A 20,999-nucleotide genomic window follows, 5' to 3' on the forward strand; every position below is an offset into this window, starting at 1 on the left:
CCGCCCCCTGCCACTCAAGCCAGCGACCGCCGGCGGCGCGCAGGCGCGCGCCCGTACAGACACGCAGCGGGCCAATCGGGCAGGAGGATCGGCCCTCTGGCCCAGCCCTTCGCGGTCTCACACGCAGCAGCGCGCTCAGGGCCCGCCCCCGCCCCTCCCGTCAACCAATCAGGAAACGGCTCCGAGGGAGAGCGCGAGGTTTCCTTCCCCGCGCTCCCGTTCTCACCGTTAAACGGCTGCGTCTCGCGACAATCCCAAAGTGACCTTTTTCCCTCCCCTCCCCTCCCCTCAGGAGTTCAGCTCAAGCTAGGGGCGGTGGGAGGGGCAGGGCTGGCGAGGGCGGTGGCGAGGACAAAACGCACCTTTCCCGGCCTCGCGCGCACCCCCCCCCCGCCGGCTGCGCGCGCACCTGCCTCCCGGCGGCGCCGCTGTTCCCTCTAGGGTTCTTACTAGCCTAAGAAGTGGCCTGGACGTTATCCCGCCTCCACCCGGACCCCCACCTTCCTGCTCTGGCCTTTCTGTCCCCAGCGCCGCCAGCTCTTGAGGGGAGAAGTGGGAAATTATTTGAGTTGCAGCTTCTCCTTTAAGAAAAAAAACGGCCCGGTCCGTTGCCGGATGAAAGTCTCTGAAAAAATGGCGGCGACGGGGTAGAGGCGGGGCTGAGAGCACAGCGCGGGATAGTCGTGAGGCGCACGCGCAGGGCCAACTTCGCCAAGGGCATTCTGGGAGATGAAGTCCTATTTTAGGCTGTGCTTCCAGGGAAATCTTGGGGAAACTAGAGGCAGAGGGAAGGCTGGGAGCTTCTCTATCCGCTGTCTGAGCTTACGTTCCAGCGAGGCACTGCTTCCGGGTTAGGCTGCGACGCCTGCGTACTGCTGGCACTAATACTGAGCCAATTACTGGTTAGGGGTGCCCGGGAGAGAATCCTACTGTTTTATCTTTTTGTGTAAGTGCTCCGAAGTGCCCTCATCATAGTCTCTACTTACTTCGGTCTGGTCATTTGACGCCTCCTCCGCCACTTGTTAGCTACGTTCGTTTTCATTCCTCCATCTTGTCTTGAGCCTCTCACTTGTGAAGTCCAGGAGGTCAGGGACTCGTTCTGCGTCTTTCAACTCAATTTTAATAAAACATGTAGGACGAAGTGTAAAGTTGTCTCCTAGTAGGAATGGGGCGCCACGGAATTGGCGTTGGCTGTAGTCCTTGAGCTGGAGCTGGAGAGACGGTTAGCGTGACTCACTGTGATTTTTGTGGAGAAGTTAGCTGTCGCTCACGTTCACCGCCCCGAGGCTGAATGCCTTTGCGGTTTGTAGACGTTTCTGCGGCACAGGAAGCACAGTCATAATAGCAGCTCTGACTAGCGTTTGCAGCTAAGTACCTTCCTGATGAGTGAAGGGGGTTTTCCAGTTGTTCAAACCGCAACTGGTGGTAATGCAGCCTCTCCCTCTTACACGTTTGTAGGCATTTCTTTTCTTTTTAAACATTGTTTGCTTTCCTTGGTTTGCCTTTTACACATTGCAATAAGGAAACAACTTTCAAGGAGACTCCTTACTCTTCGAAGATGGAAACTTCTTAAGTGAAAATCTACACAAGAGGATGGAAAGATACAAGGTCTGGAAATCTGATTCTGAATTATATTTTAGACATTCAATGAAGTTCATTTTTCTTTTTCTTTTTTCCTCCCAGGATCTGGCTCATTTGCCACACAGATAAGGCAAATGTTTTATAGTCTGTACTGAGTTTTGCGCTTTCAAAGGATTAGTGTCCTTTTCAGTTGTAAAAACCTACAGTGTTAGTAGGATTGATTTTTTTTTTTTCCAGCTGTATTTGCAATGAGCACATTTGGAACAGCACTGACATCCAATGGCTGCTTAAAGTAATACAAAAAGTGAGCCTCTTAAAAAGGTCTTAGTAAAATGAATGACTTGTTCCTTTTAAAAGATGATCATTACAAAACTATCCCTTTATTCTATTTTAGCCAGTTATTTATTACTCCCTGTGCCTGTTTGTCTCTTGGTAAACACTGGGAGAAAACCTTCTTCTCAGGCACATAATTATAGCTCTTTATATACTACCTTTTCTAGGATGGCCTGTTATAAATGCGTTTTTTTTTTTTTTCTTTTTGAGATGAACAAAGGCACAATAAGATAAAAAAAATCGACCTCTCTCACCTTTTTGGAGAAATTGTTACAAGGCAATGTGAACTGAGCAGGAATTGTAATTCAGATTCTGGAAGCTTATCTTCTCAATTGATTCTTTCTTATTCTGTAGATGTTTGCAATTTTTGGATTACTGTATAAACCAGGACCAGAAAATTCAAAAGTGAACCCACTTCTATTCAACTTTAAAGAATTTCTAATCTAGGCCAGTGAGATTGCTTAGCAGATAAAAGCACTTTGCTGAAAAGTCTGATGGATGTCATCTGTGGGATCCAGGTGGTAGAAGCAGAGCACACACATACACACACACACACACAATTTTTCAAAGGTTTGATTTTAAAATCAACAGTTTGTCTGGGAAATGAGGTCAGCTGTACTAAGTATAGATAGTGACATGAAGTTGGTGCTATTTAATCAGAAATTTTAAGAAAGGAGCCTGTGCTTCCAGAAAAAAAGAGGTGGAGGAAAAGAAGGGAAAAGGAAGGAGACAGAAAAAATAGCCAGCAGTAGGAACTTAAACTTGGAAAACTCCACAAGTATAAGCCTAAAATTTCTATGTGTTCAAGATAAGCCGTTGAATATTGGTAGGTGTTTAAATGTTTTTTTTTTAATTAACTTTCAGTCTTTATAGCCACCCTGACCAAGTAGAATCAAAACCTCAATCTTGCACAACCTGCCTTTTTCTGTCAGCACTATTTAAAAAAACAAAACACACACACACACACACACACACACACACACACACAACAACTGAGCTACTAGAAAAGAAAAAAAGTATTCAGCAAATCAAAAGTGAGGAAGTGCTAAGCAAATACAGGAACCAAAAGGGGTCACAGAGGCTGCTTTGCACTGTCTCATTCAGTTCCTTTGTGGTCCTCTTCACCACATGCCAACAAAGTTCTTCACAACCTTCGAGACTAGAGCATCGTAGGTGTAGGACAATGGAAGAGCTGGGTGAGTGTGGGGCTTTTGGAGAAGATGCTCTAAGGAACTGTCTGATCCTGGCTGCTATCCATCCCCATCTGTAACGATGAAGTGTGGTCTAGTCAAACTGAGGATAGGACTGAAAGATTTTTGATTTCACTTCTGTCCTCGGTTCAAAAAAGAGTGAGGCAGGAGGAACTATCATTGTTGTGGGAGCTATGGGGTCCCTGTTTGCCGAGGCACAGTAGGCAGAGAGTTGAGAGCTAACTATAGACTAGATACCCAAAGAAACAGAATTATAATTGAGAGTGCCTTTCCTCTTGGCAGCTATTGGAGGTCATAGGGCAGCTTTTCAGCTTGGTGATTATGGAGATATGATACTGAATGAAGAAAAAAAGGATGGGAAAGGAAGAAGGCATAAAATGAAGGAAAGGAAGAAAGGAAAGGAAACTAGGAGAAAGGGAATATAGTGCAAGGATAATGAAAAGACCGTGCAGAGTAAAGGGTCTAAAGAGATTGCAAAAAGGGCCAGAGTGGTTTAATTTCTCTGTAGTTTACTATTAGACTACAGGTAGACCATCACTGTAGTGGTTCTTGTTGCTTTTTATTTAGAGAAATCTTGAAGGAACAGATTACTTGGCAAAAAAAAAAAAACAGCCCTTCCTTCCACTCTGAGGTAATGAAAACAGCAGTGATATGTCACTGGGCTACCATGCCCAGAGAGACCACGGGTTCCAAAGCCTGGAGCTGTAAAGTCTGCCTCCTTGGGGCTCATTTCATATACCTTGGTAACTTTTTATCATCTACATACCCATCTCTTTGTCTATCCATCCTTCCATCTATCCGTCTATGTATCACCTATTTATTTTTAGTATCCTTAACACCAAGTTACTAACATTTACATTTACCCAATGTTTCAAGCTGTATTATTTCCATATTGTGTTTGTAGCTATGCAAAAATTTCCAACAATAACAAAATGTGTAGCTTGTACATTGTCATTAAAAATAATTATTGGGAAAAAATAATTATTTGGGTTCTATTTTAAGAGCCTTAGAAACAGGGGAACAAAGAAGGGGATAGAAATTAATGAAGGAAAAAAAGAGTGTTTTTAATAAATGCCAAACTGTTTTGTCAGTAAAAATATAGTTTGATATTGTGGTTAATGCAATATTTTGGACTTTGATGTTGAATCCAGATTCTTTTCTATATAATATTGACTACTTATTCTTTGAGAATTTGATGAATGCATATCCTGTATGGGTATTGAGGAAGGAAATTTGCATTTCTCCATAGAGTTTTACCCATTTTTTTTTTTCAGATAGGTTCTTATTTTGCTTTATTTTATGGGTAGCACACATTAAATTCTCAAAGAATAAATAACTAATATTATATAGAAAAGAATTGGATTCTACATCAAGCTCCAAATTACAGCATTAATCACAATATCAAGATACATTTTACATTTAATTCAAAATTATTTCAAAAAGTTAAAGGGTAATTAATATTGGGAAAACTTAAAATATAAGTCTAGTATTTGCAACAATTTTCTGAAATAGGTATTATTATTTTTCTTTAAGTACAGAAAATCAAAAATATCTTGTTCACTCTCAGGAGCACCTGATACTAAGTACAATTAGATGATAATGTTACAGGTGGTTCTCCTATGTTAGAAGTGTATTTGTTCTGGTGGCCAGTGCAGTAATACAGTTTTTTAAAACTTATATACTTTAAGATTTTCTGAGTAGGATAGTTGTTAAGGAAATCCTTTCCAGAAATGTAGAAAGTATGCAACTTTGGAAGCTAACCGTAGATAATCCAATTTGCTACAGGTGTTTAAACTGCTGATAGCTACCCCTCAATGGTCTCTTCAGATTGTCACAATTTGCATGGAATGTGGTGTTGCTTGCCTTCAGTCTTGATGCTCCAGAGGTGGAAGCAGAAGAATCAAAAACTAAAGGTTATTTTTGGCTATATAGAAAGTTTGAGGCCAGCATAGACTACATATGATCCTATCTTTAAAAAGTCAGACATGGAAGGCAGAAGCACATAGATCTCTATGAATTTGAGGTCAGTCTGGTTTTTGTTGCAAGTTCTAGCCCAGCAAGGGCTATATACCAAGGCCCTGTCTCAAAACCCAAAATGAAACAAAAGGCAGGTAGTATCTGCCAGGCACAATAGTTTGTATCCACGAACCTATCACTTGTCAGCCTGGGCTACCTTGTTAGTCAGCTTGGGCTAGAGAGAGACCCTGCCTTAACAAATAGCAGCAGGACCAAAATCCAAATCCAAGGCTTGGGGTGGATTTCTCTTTCTACTAGTGTAGAAATTTTATCAAGGACAGATTGGCTCAAGTGGGCAAATATTTGCTTTCTGAAGTACTGCCTTGGATGTTAGTAGCATGTATTCATCTAGAAAGTTTTACCTAAACTTTGCAATTTAGGGATGAGATGACTCTAACTCATGGAGACCCCCAGAGACTTCCCTGTATTCTTTTTTTGGGAGGTAGGGGGAGGTGAGACAGGGTTTCTCTGTATAGACCTGGCTGTCTTGGAACTCACTCTGTAGACCAGGCTGGCCTCGAACTCAGAAATCCACCTGCCTCTGCCTCCCAAGTGTTGGGATTAAAGGCATGTGTCACCACTGCCCGGCCTCCCTGTATTTTTGACAAGTTAAGGTTGATACTTAATTTCCACGGGCCAAGGACTAGGGAGACAAACTGCAGTTTTGTCTAGTTTCACTCACTGCCAGTAATCTTTTATTTGTCACACCAAAATTAGTCACCTAATTTAAATTTTAGAGTTTGCACGAAGCCAAAGGAGTAGCTTCAGGAACTGGTGAAATATGTGTTCATTGGAAACAGGAAGTGAAAGTCCTGGTAACTAGTGAGCAGTAAGGAGAATTATAATAGATTTGGTGAGCTGATGCTTCTGAGGGTAACGTCATACCCTCTGCTGAATGATACTCCTGTCCCATCATGTCTAATATAAATGACTTCTCTTGGTCTAGGAAGGCCTCTGATTTCTGATTTGGAGTGAAGTTTAGAAAACAGAAAAGAGAATGGTTGCATTCTAACATGTAAAGTGTTGGAATTCTGAAATTTAGAGTTGAGGCTGGCTAATAAGATTCTGAGATAAAACATTTGCTTTGTTGTCCTGTTTTATCTACTCTAAAAAACAAAAAGAAAACCCAAGATCTTTTATTGTGGAGAATTAAAATATATACAGAATTGGAGAAAACAGTTTGATTTTGATTTCACCTTTTGTATTAGCTTCAACAATCATCAGCTCTTGACAGTCTTATTTCATATGCCTATGTTTTTTCCATTGATCTATTGTTTTTAAGAAATTTCAATTATTATATTTATCTGTATGTAATTCAATCTTAATCTATTATAAACAACCATGCAAACACAGTATCTGACTCTCAATAGCTAATAACCTTAATGGTGGTTCCTCAATATCATTAAATAACTATCACATATAAGATTATCTGACATCACATTAATGCTAATATTTTCAAATTTCTGAGATGTTAGTATTTGATATTAACTATACAGTGTTAAATATTCTTTTAAAAAATTTAACTTGTTTATCATCTGCCCTCTTATGTTTATGAAACTCATGCTGAACACTGAATCTGAATTTTCAAAAGGATTCATTTTGCACTGGCTTGTAAATTTTTGATCACATGTTCACAAAAATCTCAAACAAATGCTATCAGTACTCTTGGCTGCTTTATTTTTTAAATTAAAGTTAATGATCTAAATTGAAATTAGTCATATGTCTCTTAGTTCTCTCTTAATATATGTGCCCCTTCTGTCTTTCTTTTTTCTTGTCAGTTTATTTCTTGAAGGACAGTTTGGCCTAAAGATAATTAGTTCAGGTTGGTTCTTTCTAAAATGGTATATGAAGGTCAAACTTTTGCGATTGACCAAGTTCTACAGAAGATTTCTTTTGTGAAAACAAAATGATTAGATCTCCTATAATATTAGGAAATACTCATCCTTAATCTGTAGCTTAGTGGCACAACATACCTTGTCTAGTACATACAAGTTCCTGGATTCAGCATTGTTAAAAGGGAAGACAGTGGGGATAAGATAGTTTCTGAGCTGTACATGATGCCACACCCATAAAACTCCAACACTCAGGAAGTGAAGGCAAAAAGATCATTGAGTTGTAGGCCATCCTGGGCTACTTGGTAAGTTCTAGGTTTGATCTACAGCAGCCTCTCTTAAAAACTAGATGGAGCAAAACTCTTTTCTCTCCAAATATGAAATACATGAGCATGTTTTTTTTCCAATGGCATTTAAAGTTCATTTTGTTTATTTGAGAACTTCAGGGCTAGGCAGGTCCTCAGAAATCATACAATCTGATGCTTTGCAAGCATATACAAAATATAACATTTTAAAAATTTCAAAAACAACAAAAGACACAAGTATCTTGACTTGCAATTTGAAAAAAACCTATGCTTTCATCCAATTGCTTCATTATGTACATGAAGAAAGACCTTCAGAGAACATGCTGTGCTTAAGATGACTCAGACAGTCTGGTGATACTGGCAACTCTAATGTACAAGTTCACAGTGGTGAGACTGGGATAAAATAGTGCTCACTGGAGATCTGTGCTCGGTAGCCCATGAGAATTACACTGTCTCTTTCCTTTATATGAAGTGAGAACAGTGATGTTCTCTATCTCAATGTGTTAGGATATACTATGATTGGCATGGTTAATTTGTAATTGTTATGATTACTGACATTACAACAGAAAGTTATTAGCAAAATTCTTATGAAGTCTGTTGGCTTTCTCCCAAGAAAACTGCAAAAGAAATTCCAGTAATTTAGATTGCTACATCTTGTTTGATTGTATAATACTTTAGTTTTTTTTTCAATCTTTTTTTCTCTCCACATCCAAGAAAACAAACAACAACAAAACCACCGAAATACTTAACAATTTATTGTGTTATGATTTTGGGCTAACCCTTGAGATAGATTAAAAAATCAGTATAAAAAATGTTTTGCCTCTTGGTATAGTTTGAAAAATTGTAATCAACTTGCTTCTATTTTTCTAATAAGAAATATGTGTGTATATGCATGAGATGGGGGGGGGGAGGAAGGGAGAGATCTGCCCTATCTGGTTAAATTCAATACCTAGAATGTCAGAAACTAAATTGTAGAGAGACTATGAAATTGCATGCAACCATAAGGAATACCAAATGTAATCTCCTCAGACATTTTCTGGGATATTCCACACTCCTGAAGTGAGGTAAGGATGGAAGAAGGTATCTATAAATTTTTATTATTCAAAACAAGAGAGAATATTTAAGAAGAAAATAATCCTGGAGACTCACAATTCTACATTATACCCATCTCGTTTCCTGGTACATAGATGCCTTATTGGAGGAATTGGAACGCTGCACCTATCAGGACAGTGAGGAATGTTCAAATCCAGTTTCTTGTCACCTGGATCAGCAATCCACAGAGGAGAGCAAGCTTCCCCAAACTCCAAAGAAGTTGTCATCTCAGGGTAACACAAGTCCCTTGAAGGTAACATTTGATCTATTGTAGTGTTGTAGACAAGTTTGACAGCATTTCTGAAAATTGTATTCCACATAAAATTATATTTCTATTATATAAATTATATATAATAGTATATATTAATGAGAAATATATATTCAAGAAAGAATATCATTTCAATATTGACTTAAAGATAGTTGCTTTTGGAAAGAGGAGAATGACTGAGTACTTTGAATGGGTTTGACCCCTATTCATATGTTTGAATGCTTGGCCCATAGGAAGTGACATGATTAGGAGGTGTGTCTTTGTTAGAATAGTTATGGCCTTGTTGGAGGAAATGTATCACTGTGAGGGAGGGCTTTAAGGGCCTATGTTCAAGCTCCACCTGGTGCAGAAGAGAGAGACTTCCTGATGGCCTTCAGATAAAGATGTAGAATTCTCAGCTCCTTCTCCAACACATGTCTGCCTGGATGCTGCCATGCTTCCTGCTGTGATGATAATGGACTGAATCTCTGAAACTGTAGGCTAGCCCAAAGTAAATAAATATGTTGTCTTTTATAAGAGTTACCTTGGTCATGGTATCCCTTCACAGCAATGGAAATCTTAACTAAGAAAATGACCATAGAGTAAACCTTTGAATTTTTTTTTTCTAGTAAGGGCATAATAAAAAGAGTGTTGCCTGATACATGCTGACTACTTGATGTTACTTCCTGAACCAGATCCTGTTACTCGAAGTGCCACATTATAGTTTGACTGGAGTTATATCCAGTAAGAAGACCAGGGCATCACCTGATAGTTTAGATAAATCTCCTTGGGGTGATTCTACACAGCTGTTACTTTGTCTGCCTTATTTTCTGTCAGTTATATTCAGAAATTGTTTTTATCTAGCTAGAGATGGTAAAACTCTTGGCAGCTACCACACACACACACACACACACACACACACACACACACACACACACACACAAAACAAAACAAAAAACCAAAACCAAAACACCCTAGATCCACCCAAGATGATTTATTTGAAAGCCCAGAGAACCGTTGTGTTAATTTATGATTGTTAAAACTATCAAGTACCTATTTGCTGAGATGTATATTTTATTCCTTTAGTTAACTGTGTACAATGCTTAATTATAATTTAAGCTTGCTTAATGAGAATGCAATTATAAGACATTGAGTGGATGTTTTTCATATCTTGTATTTATGAACTATGATGTTCTGGCTTACTTTTGGGTACTTTATACAGTAAGTTTCCCAGACCCGGAATTTGAATGCAGGAATAGCTAGTTTCCAGCTTTTCCCCAGAATGCATATCTGATTCTCTACTAGAGAGTGATGTGTTTTGAAATGATTCAACTGTAGTAGTAGCATCTTAATGGACTAACTAAAGGAAGAAAATATACCTTCACTGCATTATCACATAGCAGCCTCATAGAGTCTTGAGACAAGACCAAGCATCACATTCTTCTTTCTTTCTTTTTTTTTTAAAGATTTATTTTATTTATTTTATGTGTATGAGTACACTGTAGCTGTACAGATGGCCGTGAACCATCATGTGTGTAGCTGAATTGAACTCAGGACCTCTGCCGGCCTGCTCACTTGGGCCCTGCTCGCTCTAGCCCCGCTCACTCCAGTGTAATTCACTGTAGCTGTCTTCAGACGCACCAGAAGAGGGCATCAGATCACATTATGGGTGGTTGTGAGCCACCATGTGGTTGCTGAGATCTGAACTCAGGACTTTCTGAAGAGCAGTTAGTGCTCTTACCCGCTGAGCCATTTCGCCAGCTCCCAAGTGTCACATTCTTCTACCCTGACTCTGACAGTGACTTCTCACCTCATTTGCAGTAGAAGCCACAATGTTGGCACTGATCTTTGTGGATGACCACATCTTTGTTTACTTTCATGAGACTTGAGCTTTTGGGTCTTTTTTTGACATCTCATTGATTTCCTTTATAAAACACTTGCAATTGTTTTTGAAGTTTGATTATTAGTATTTTCTTTAATATATTTAATATAGTCCAGGCAGAATGTCAGTCACAACACCTTTTCATGACAGTATTCAGGGAGATGTCTCTGAAGTCTAAGAGTGAGAACATAAGCTAACTTCTCTGGTCTTAGGGAGTAGAAGAAGAAATCTGCTAGCTACTTGGTATGCTGCCATGCTGTGGTCCGTGTGATGCATACCTGGAACATCTGGGGTCAGTAAGTAATGAGGAAATCACATATCATATGATAGGGACTAGAAGTTAGTATTGTTATCACAAATACTATATTGTGAATGTTATGAAAGCATTTTATTTGCATCTATAAATTTATAAGTGTTTGTTTTATTTTTTTGCTAGCACTTAGAAATCTTAATAATAATCTGTCAGTTGGCTTAAAGCAAAACGGAAACCAAATCTTCAAGTCTCATGCTCAGCTGCAGGAAGTGTATTTGCAGATCTCTGTGAGATACACATTTCCACTTCTAGCAAACCACTCTTGTAAACATTTTTATTTTTTTGCTCATTTTCAATTCCACATTTTCTTCTGCTTATATGCACAGTGGAAAGAGTAGATTGTCTTTGAAAGTCATCAAAATATGCCAGTATTAACTCACCATCATCAGAGGTCTCAATTAGAAAATTAGAATATTCCAAGCTTTTTGATTTATTTTTTACCTGATGCACAGAATCAAAATAAATCCTCTGGAAGTTCATTTATTCATTTTCTTGTTAAAAAATAAGGCAAGCAATATCACTAATATCAGAACAGTGAGTTGAAATAGCTTAACCCTGAATATAGTAAAATTTATGTTAAGAATAAGAAAGCAGATTGTCAGTAGCATTGCGTGAAGTGTTCTTACCAACTTAACCCAATAGCAGAAATGCATCTGGGGCAGTTGTAAAGTGCATAGGAGTCTCAACTTCATCTGAACACAGAGTAGCGTTCTGCCCTCAAACTAAAATTACCAAGACTGGCAAATGTTTCGGCTGCTACCCTCTGGCTTTTGGAAATGAAAACTTATTTAATAAAGCTTGGGTTACATTATGTGCAAAAGCAGTTGGAGATCTGTAATCAATTTATACAACCAATATAGATTGAAAAAGTGCTTCTTAACAAAGTACAATTGAGCAGCTTCAATTTTTCTTAGCAAAAACCAAAGGAGATAATGTAGCTAAATTGCTTAATTTGGAAACATGTTTCTGAAAAATCTCGACATTGATGGATTTTGACTTTATTTTATTGGATACATTTATAAACCAAAATGTAATGAAATTATAGAAGTTAGTGATTTTGCTCTTACCCATCCTTTACAAAATGTGTTAAAAAGAATCACAAATAGAGACAACTTCAAAGTTTGGGCTTATTAAAATATTAATGCAGAAAGATGCTGTGAATGGAGGTGGATAAAGAAGACATGTGGGAATATTGTCTTGGACAAAGTAGAAGGAAGATAATAAATGTGGGAAGGACTGAGGGGTGAGCAGAACCCAAGAGAGGAAAAAGAAAAAATATTGTATTTTATGTCGTACGTGTCTTTGATGTATTCTGTAAATGACATAAAAACAAAAAGACGTGTGTGTGTGTGTGTGTGTTTGTGTGTGTGTGTCGGGGGGAGAGAATGAACCAGAAATTAACCAAAAGAAGGCATTTTTTCTGAATGAATTTATACATTTTAATAAATAAAACAGAATTAAGAATATGTTTTACAGAGCAAAATGGGCCCTGAATGTTCAGGTTCATCAGCATTAGGGAGATCACTTCATTACTAAAAAAATTATGCCCTAGAAAAAAGCACACGCTAAAGATAACAACTTCAAATGTACTAACTTTAAATTGTAGTTTTGGATAATATTACAAATTAAAAAGTGACAGAACTCAGCTTCCTCAAACCTTTTTCTAATTCAACCACAGGGGTCGCTGACTTCTGTCCATTGGGTGGGTGCAAGTATCTGCATCTGTCTCAGTCAGCTGCTTTTTGGGCCTCCTGGAGGACAGCCAAGCTGAGGAGGAGGGTGACACCATAGGAAGACAAGCAGTCTCAGCTTACCCAGACCCCTGAGATCTCTCAGACACTGAGCCACCAACCAGGCTGCGTATGCGAACTGGTGCAAGACCCCTGATCCATATACAGCAGAGGACTGCCTGGTCTGGCCTCAGTGGGAGAAGAGGCACCTAACCCTGGAGAGACATGAGGCCCTAGGGCATAGGGAGGCCTGGCGGGTGTGTGTGTGGGAAGTCATCCTTTTGGAGATAGGGGGTAGGAAGAATGGCATGAGGAACTGTGGGAGGGTGGACTGGGAGTGGGATAATGACTAGACTGTAAAAAAAATTAAAAGGAGTAAAAAAGTGACAGGACTATATATATTTTAAACCTAAACATTTTAAAGAAAAATTCCCAAATCAAAACGTTTGAGACAGCAATGACCAAGTTACCAATTAAGGTAAGTGACTATATGTTGAGTGTAGTTGTTTTTTTTATGTGGTTTTAAATGTTTAGGTGATCAAAACATTTTAAGAATCTTCCCATCATATTTATGTGTGTGTGTGTGTAAGGCAAAGAGGTTTTGATTACAATTATTGTTGTTGCTATTATAATTATTTTGAGACAGTTACCAAGGGTGGCCTCAAACTTGAAATCTTCTTGTCTCACTTTATCAAATGCTGGGTCTAAACCATAGGAGCAGGAGCCACCATACCCTGTTCTTTATTGGAATTATTTTTGTAGGTCCCCTAATACAATAAGAACCAAGTTGTTTGACTAGCAATATGTACTTCATTAAGGAATGATAGTACGTTATGGTACATATATTTGTAATCTCAGTTCTAGTGGTGGTGAGATAGGAAGGAACCTGAGTGCTTTAGTTCTAGACTACATTACAGAGAGTCAGACTTTCTCTCTCTGTCTCTCTCTCTCAAAATTAAAAAGTTAGAGATCAAATAACAGGAATTAATTCTAGAACCCTCCGTTTCCCTTACAAGTATCTCAGTTTGGGCTGTGTGATGCGTGATTGCCACCTGCAGATCTAGCCCCTCTCCCTGCCTCACTGCACAGGCCCCCCTGTTCTCCCTGCCTCACTGCACAGGCCCCCCTGTTCTCCCTGCTTCCCAGCTGTCATTCCCTTTCAGATCTCGTACAGGGGCCACATTTCCCTGATACCCATTTGCTTTCCTTACCTCATGCAAGTCTTCTACTAGTTCAAGTGTCTTCTACTCAGTGACTTTTTTTCCACATCAATGCATTTATAGCAACTACTATCTTCATACTTATTATTATTTTATACTCCCTTATTATACTTTCATACTTATTATTTTATACTCCCTGACTAACTTTTAAATCTGCTTCTTGCAATAGAATGTAAGCTCTAGAGTATTCAGTTTTTGTTTTATTATGTTAGGTCTTAAGTAATGTAAGGCTGACTTTGAACTCTTTGTATAGGAGAGGATGGGACTGAATCCTGATCCTGCATCCAGCTCCCAAGTGTTGGTGTTACAGGAGTATACCACTACACCAAGTTTATGTGGAGTTAGGATTAGAACCCAGAGCCTCTTGGATGCTAGGCAGGCACTCCACTCCATTTCTCAGAGTATTTGGTTTTAGTGTGATGGTCTTATTTTGTGGTTTAGGTACAACATCCTATACCCTGGAACATAACGATCACTCAGTAAGTTTGTGTTGAATGAATAAATAGATGGATTGCTGTCCAGCCACATCTTTAGTTGACACATTAGTACTTTTCATAAGGCAAGTTTGTGATTTAGCCTTCCTCTAGGCACCACTGTGTTTAAAGTGGTTTTCCCTGAGCCACTGTGTTATTTTATGCTTCCTATCTTTGGATGATGCATTTCGTTATATCTTTGTTTTTAAGGTAGGGAGGGCAGTAACCTGGTTATTCAGGTGCCAAATTCTTTGTTTAGAATTTCATTTCTCTTTGTATGTTGAAAGGTAATTCTACCTTTGGAAACGTTTAAGCAATATACTAGTTATTTCTTTTATTGATTATTATTGTTATTGTTATTATTATTGTTATTGTTATTATTGCTAAGCTCTGAGACAAGGTTTCACTATGCTGCCCAAACTTACGTCATACTCATACTTTTTCCCTCATCCTCCCAGGTAGCTTAGACTACAAGTGTGCACCAGAATGCCGTTCTGATTATCCCCCTAGGCAGCCATAAACCACCCTCATCCTCCATGTTGATAAGTTACAGCATTCTATCACAAATAATATTCTTTACTCTTTTCTGTCACTTACTTTTTAGGTACAGCTCGTGTATACGACCAATATCCAAGAGCCCAATGTCTACAGGTATGCTTTAATTACTAATAAATAATTTCACAACTAGAAGTTATCAGGTAATTTATTATTAATTCTTGACAATTTGGTTTGTAAAGATTATTATTGGATTTCATCCATAGTATGCCTCTTCCCAGACCCTTTGAGTGGAGGCAACCTCCAGACTGAGTACCTTGCCTCCAGACAGGCATCCAGGCTAGGAGTTGGAGGTATCTCTGCATTTTTTTTACCACCTAAAAAAGGATAAAAGTTTCAGAATCAGCATAGAGTTTTGGCACTTCAGTTCCAGGTATCATGCAACAGAGCTCAAAGGAGAAGACACACCTGAAGAAACTTAAGCAAGGGTCCAACAGTGTCAGTATAAAGACCAAGGCTATATGAAGATAGCAAGGGTCCATCACAGAGAAGTGAATACATAATTCTACATGCTAAGTCTGCTCAAGGGTTATATAAATGATGGAAGGGTTTCCCTTTAGTAAATGTTACTAAAGCAGAATTAGTAATCTAAAACAAATCAGAAACAGAAAGGCCACCTCTTTTGTGTTTGTCTCTTTAATCATAGCATATATGTATGTGTGTATGTAAAATGAAACCCTTTTCTTAAGGGTTTGTGCTTGTCAGAGAGTGCTCCACTGCACCATCTGATCTCAGAATCATAGGACGTAGAACACACATGGAGAGCTAAGTCAGGCAATGGACTTGAAATACAGGAAGTCATTTTAATATGTTCCACTTGAGGTCACTTCCTTCTGTGGTGGGAGTAAAGCTAGTTTGCTTATATACATGTTACCTGTTTATTCCAGCTCCAGGAAGTTGTTGGTGAACATTTCTCCATCGTCTTCATCTTTCTGTCCTAGCTAAAAACAAAAACAAACACAAACAATACAAGTGGTAACTGTACTTAAAAGGCTCTCAGTAAATGTATGTTTTATTAAGATGCCAATAGAAATACATATGAGTTTCATGTTACATATGTAACATGAAAACCAGTTCAAGCATTAGCTATTTTCCAGTATGTCTGACACTGTGATCAATTATGTGATTATGACACTATCTTATGGTCATCTTCTCTTACAGCACTGGGTCACTGGCCTCTGTCCCTTTTCTATTCTGTATTCTGTCATTTAGGGCCAGGCCACTTTTGCAAAGGCCTTCCACTTAACTTGTTTTCCTAGATACTTGCCCTTCGCAAAGCTTATAGCTTATTCCTCATACAGGCCCTATGCTAACAGACCACTCCCAATACACACACACACACACACACATACACACACACACATACACACACACACACACACAAACACACACACACACACACACACACGATTGTGTGCAGCCACATATCAGAGCTGGTGTGACTTCAAGCATAAACTAGACTGTTCATCAGTCCTGCAGTTTAGAACCTCCCCATTTCCCTAACATGTATAAGGGACTCACTCTGCCATAGGAACCTGAACACTTCGTAGATTCCCCCGTCATGCTGCCATCTGTCTGTCTATCTATGGCATTAGTAATTCTTTTAGGAAATCCCTTATCCAAATAGCAGTATACCTTAGGATCTCTCCTGAATGCCAGCTCCTAACCTTTCATGTTCTAGGGACCTATCTCTGGTGGGTGGATTTTCCAAGTTCCAGGACAGTTGGCTATCATGGGCCTTGACCAGCAGATGTAGAGTAGGAAAATACAGGGCACTTGCCTTGCCTTGGTGCTTGATGCCCCAGTGTCTTTATCAGCAGCTGTATTTCTGTCAGGTGGAGCATGACAACCTGCTATTGTTCCACTGAACCATACACCGAACCATATTGTTACACCGAACCATAGCCATGGGCTCTCATGCTGTTGCCATGCATTCCGTACTTTAGCACAGGGGCGGTGATGACTTGCTGCTGGAGCTTTCGGGTAACCCCCATGTCTTCTGATTTGCTTCTTAGCTCTCTCACCATCTGTGCAATCAATTTTCTACATTACTTGCATTTTTTAAACTCAAACTTGCTTATATTTTCAGGGCTGGAATACTTTGGTACATTTCTGTTACCAAGCTATACTTACAATGGAGATGTGTGTGAGAGAATTATATAAAACCTTTCCATATGTGTGGAGTTTTATAAATTTCCTAGGTGATTGTGATTTTGAGCCATAAACACTAGCATGCCCAGATAGAATGCTAAACTCAGAAGCTAATCCAATATTTGTTTTTACCATATACTCTGATTTGCATAAATGGGATGCACATTGCTCCCAGTATACCTTGAGGGTGTGCTTCAAAGCAACTGTGACTGTAGCACTGGTATGTTTCTAACCACTGTCCATCAATAGCAATATGGCAATAGTTTATATCTATTACCTGAGCAAAAGTAGCACTTTTGGTAATAATAGGAGGAAGTGTTCATAACATAGAATTAAACAAAGGAAACTCAGCATGATGAAGCTCCCTAGTTGAAAAGTATACATTCTGTACATTCTTCTAAATACATATGTTGTGATTTGTATTACTAAAATTTCCAAATCATAAAGTAGCTTGTATCTCATAATATAGCAAGGTAGTTTTGCATTCTTTAAAAGGCCAGGGACAGATCAGAGGTCTCTAATTTGAAGTTTCTTTCAAGAATATTTCCTGTATGGGCTCTAATTTGCAACCATCAGCTCTTCAAGCTCTTATTTTCTATTTAGAATAATATATTGCTGAGTCAGCTGGTGTTAGAGAATCTTGACAATGGCCTTCCTCTTTTTACATGTTATATATGGACTCTAGTTTGAAAGTATGGGTAGATTTTTGAGCATAAACAAGTTTTCTACAACTGTAAGATAAGAAGGCTTTAGGAGGCTTTATGAAGAGCAGGCTTAGATAAACAGCTACATTTGGAGCTGGGGAGATAGCACTTGGTAAAGTGCCTTCTATGGAATGAGAATTCTTTTAGTCATTTTATTTGTTTACATTTCAAATGATATCCCCCTTCTCGGTTCTCCCTTCACAAACCCCCTATTTCATCCCCCATCTCCCCTCTCCCCTTTTCCTTCTATGAGGGTGCTCCTCTACCCACTTACCCCCTTACTACTCTAGCATCCCCCTGTGTTGGGGTATCAAGCTTCCACAGGACTAAGGGCCTCCCTTCCCATTGATGTCAGATAAGGGCATCCTCTGCTACATATGTATCTGGAGCCATGGCTCCTTCCATGTATACTATTTGGATGGTGGTTTAGTTCCTGGGAGCTCTGGATGGTCTAGTTAGCTGATACTGTTCTTCCTACAGGGTACAATCCCCTTCAGCTCCTTTAGTTCTTCCCCTAACTCTTCCATTGGGGTCCTCAGGCTCAGTCCAATGGTTGGCTGCATCTATTTGTATTTGTCAGGTGCTGGTAGAACCTCTCAGAAGACAGCCATAACAGCCTCTCGTTAGCAAGCGCTTCTTGGTGTCAGTAATAGTGTGGGGGTTTGGTGTCTGAAGATGGGATAGATCCCTAGGTTGGGCAGTCTCTGGTTGGCCTTTTCTTTAGTCTCTGTTCTATTTTTTGTCCCTGTCTTTTCTTTGGACAGGAACATTTCTGGGTTAAAAATTTTGAGATGCGTGGGTGGCCCCATCCCTCTACTTGGGGACCTATCTACTGGAGGTGGTCCCTATAGGTTGTAGTTCCCCTTTGTTGTGTTTTTAGGCTAAAGTTATCCTTGTTGGGTCCTGGGAGCCTCTTTCTTCCCTGGAGTCTGGGACTTTCTAGTGGCTATCCCCAGTTCCCCATCCCCTAGTGCTACATGTTTCTATTCAATTTCCTGACCCTGTGTACTTCTCTCCTGTCCCTTCTAATACCTAATCCTAACCCCCCTTTTTAAATTCCCCTCTTTCCTCCCTCCTTCCCTCCCTCCCTCCCTTCTTCCCTCCTTCTGTTCCTCCTTCCCTCCCAGGTCTCTCTCTCCCTCTACCTACTTTAATTGTTTTGTTCCTCCTTCTATGTAGGATTGAAGCACGTCATTTTGGTCTTCCTGTTCTTAAATTTCATATGATTGTGAGTTGTATATTTTCATATGACAATATGAAACATAACTCTTACCTTAAAGGAGATAAGAGATTGTTTATTCTGAAGCCAAATATGAGTGGCATGGCCTATTGCACAGACTTAGGCTACGCAGAATCCCATGTTATAACATGGGAAACATTGATGAAGTCTTTGTAAGTGACAAAACAAGAAATGTTCAAACACATTAGTAGAAACATTAAGGGTGTAGATTGAAACCCCTGCTCTAGGCCGCAGTGCTAATCTAATAGGATTCTTAGTTTTATGGTTGATAAAAACTAAGATTTTGTTAAGTTAAAACATTTCATAAGATTTTTATCTATTAGTCACAGGATGTTATATGTGCAAGAAATGACTGTTTATGGGCCTAAATATAGTCCAAGACAAATTGCTATTAGCTTCTGGACCTGCAACATCCTACCATCACCACAATCATTGAAGTTCAAGTTAATTAACCAGCCTTGCTGATTAAGTTGAATGCTCAATTTCCTTTTGGGAACTTTTATTCATATCTATAATAATAAACATTTAAGTTTATCTTTCTTAAACCGTTAACAGTGTAGCTCATGTTTCCATTGGCTTGCTTTTTTAATATATAGAAGTTTTACAAATATTTTGAATGATTTAACTATAGTAATTTTGTGAAACAGAGTTTATTAATGGATTTTCTTTTTTGTTTCACTTCAGAAGTTTTTAAACCTTTTCTTTATTTTTAAATTAATTTTTATCGGTGTAGATATTTTGCATCAATTTATGTATTGTAGCATCTGTGTTTCTGATGCTCATGGAAATCAGAAAAGGTTGTTTGTTCCCTTGGAGCTGGAGTTAGAGAGCTGTGAGCTGCCATGGAGGTTCTGGGTCTAAACCTAGGTCCTCTGCAAGAACAGCGAGTGTCCTTAACCACAGAGGTATCTCTTTAGCCTTATCTCTTCAGTTTTATTTCCTAGTTTAAAACACACTCATGTCTCTAAATTGTTAAATGTTACTTATTTTCTTCTAATATTTTAATTTGTAAAATATTTATATGTTCAATTACACACACTTGTTTATGTATTTGATGTGTTGAGGGCTGTAAAATTGTTTTAGACAGATTGTTATTAAGTCCATTAAATATAATTCTGACACTTTAAAATGCCTCATGAAATATACTGGATCTTTACAGGTTTAAGGGTCTGTTTCTGAATTTTCTAGTCTACTCTTTTAACCTATTTATTTATTCTGTTACCATCACACACACTTAATTATTTTCATTTGTCAGTTGAATAATAACTGATTGATCTTAATTATCTTTATTTTATAAAATGTTACCTCTATTGGGACAAACTTTTCCTTCTGAAATTTGTTTTTGTTTTTGTTATTTTTGAGATAGTGTCTATGTATCTGTGCCTGGTCTGGAACTCAGTGATTTGCCTGCTTCTGTCTTGAAGTTGTAAGGATGACAGAAGTGTTTCCACATGCTTAGCCTTTTAAACTTTAAAAGTTTTCTCTTAGGTGTTCTAGCCCATAAATTTAATGTAATCTTATTGATAGCTCAAGTAATTCTTCTGGAATTTTTATGGAATTTTATAGAATTTAAAGGAGGAAAGTGACACATGGCATACATCTCTATTTAACGTGGATCTTCTCTTTGATTTATTGTACATATCAATGCTTACAATATAATATTCAGGATGCATATAGGTAGTGAATGTTTACTTTAGTGACAATACATTGTGATAAAAATATCTCTTACATACAAAAGATTGCAACTTCTGTTGGACTTGACAGTTAATAATAGAACTCAAGGTCACATAAGACTGCCTTCCAGCTGTGTACTCAGCCTACTTGTTTAACAATGTAACAACCAACCTCACTTGCCTTGGATTGCCAATGTAATCAACTTTAGCTACCTAAGCAAATGCATACTTGTAATCCTAAATTATGTACTCCTGATCCAACAGTAATGCATGCATGTTTGTTATGATAATCATTTGCTGAAAACAGAACAAAGACTAATGGCAACCTTATAAAATGAATAGCCACTATAAATGTTATATGAAACATGTGGATATTGTTTGATAGCATTGGTTTGTTTATTATCTGGGTCATTTGGGGTCAGTTTGAGTTATGATTTCATC

At 38.6% G+C, this 20,999-nt stretch overlaps 2 protein-coding genes across 5 annotated transcripts in view; one reads left to right on the forward strand and one right to left on the reverse strand.

The window, feature by feature from the left end:
* Positions 1-1,101, reverse strand: part of LOC116103612 (E3 ubiquitin-protein ligase ZFP91-like) — a 33,315-nt gene extending 32,214 nt beyond the window's left edge. The window contains 1 exon segment of the mRNA XM_031389814.1: positions 987-1,101. Within this exon segment, the coding sequence (XP_031245674.1) occupies positions 987-1,042 (56 nt within the window). The 5' untranslated portion in view covers positions 1,043-1,101.
* Lpxn (leupaxin) overlaps positions 203-20,999 on the forward strand; it is a 33,216-nt gene continuing 12,419 nt past the window's right edge. The window contains exons 1-4 of one of the 4 annotated variants that reach the window (XM_031389812.1): positions 1,440-1,608; positions 8,308-8,342; positions 8,466-8,623; positions 14,840-14,886. Coding sequence is in view for 1 of the 4 variants with exons in the window: in XM_031389809.1 (XP_031245669.1) it covers positions 3,098-3,110; positions 8,466-8,623; positions 14,840-14,886 (218 nt within the window). In the remaining 3 variants the exon portion in view is untranslated. Of the gene's footprint in view, positions 947-1,439; positions 1,609-1,635; positions 3,111-8,307; positions 8,343-8,465; positions 8,624-14,839; positions 14,887-20,999 lie in introns of those variants that run through there. The other 3 variants (XM_031389811.1, XM_031389810.1, XM_031389809.1) reach the window with 3 other exon arrangements.

This window comes from Mastomys coucha, unplaced genomic scaffold, assembly GCF_008632895.1.
Source record: "Mastomys coucha isolate ucsf_1 unplaced genomic scaffold, UCSF_Mcou_1 pScaffold21, whole genome shotgun sequence".
NCBI classification, from domain to species: Eukaryota; Metazoa; Chordata; class Mammalia; order Rodentia; family Muridae; genus Mastomys; species Mastomys coucha.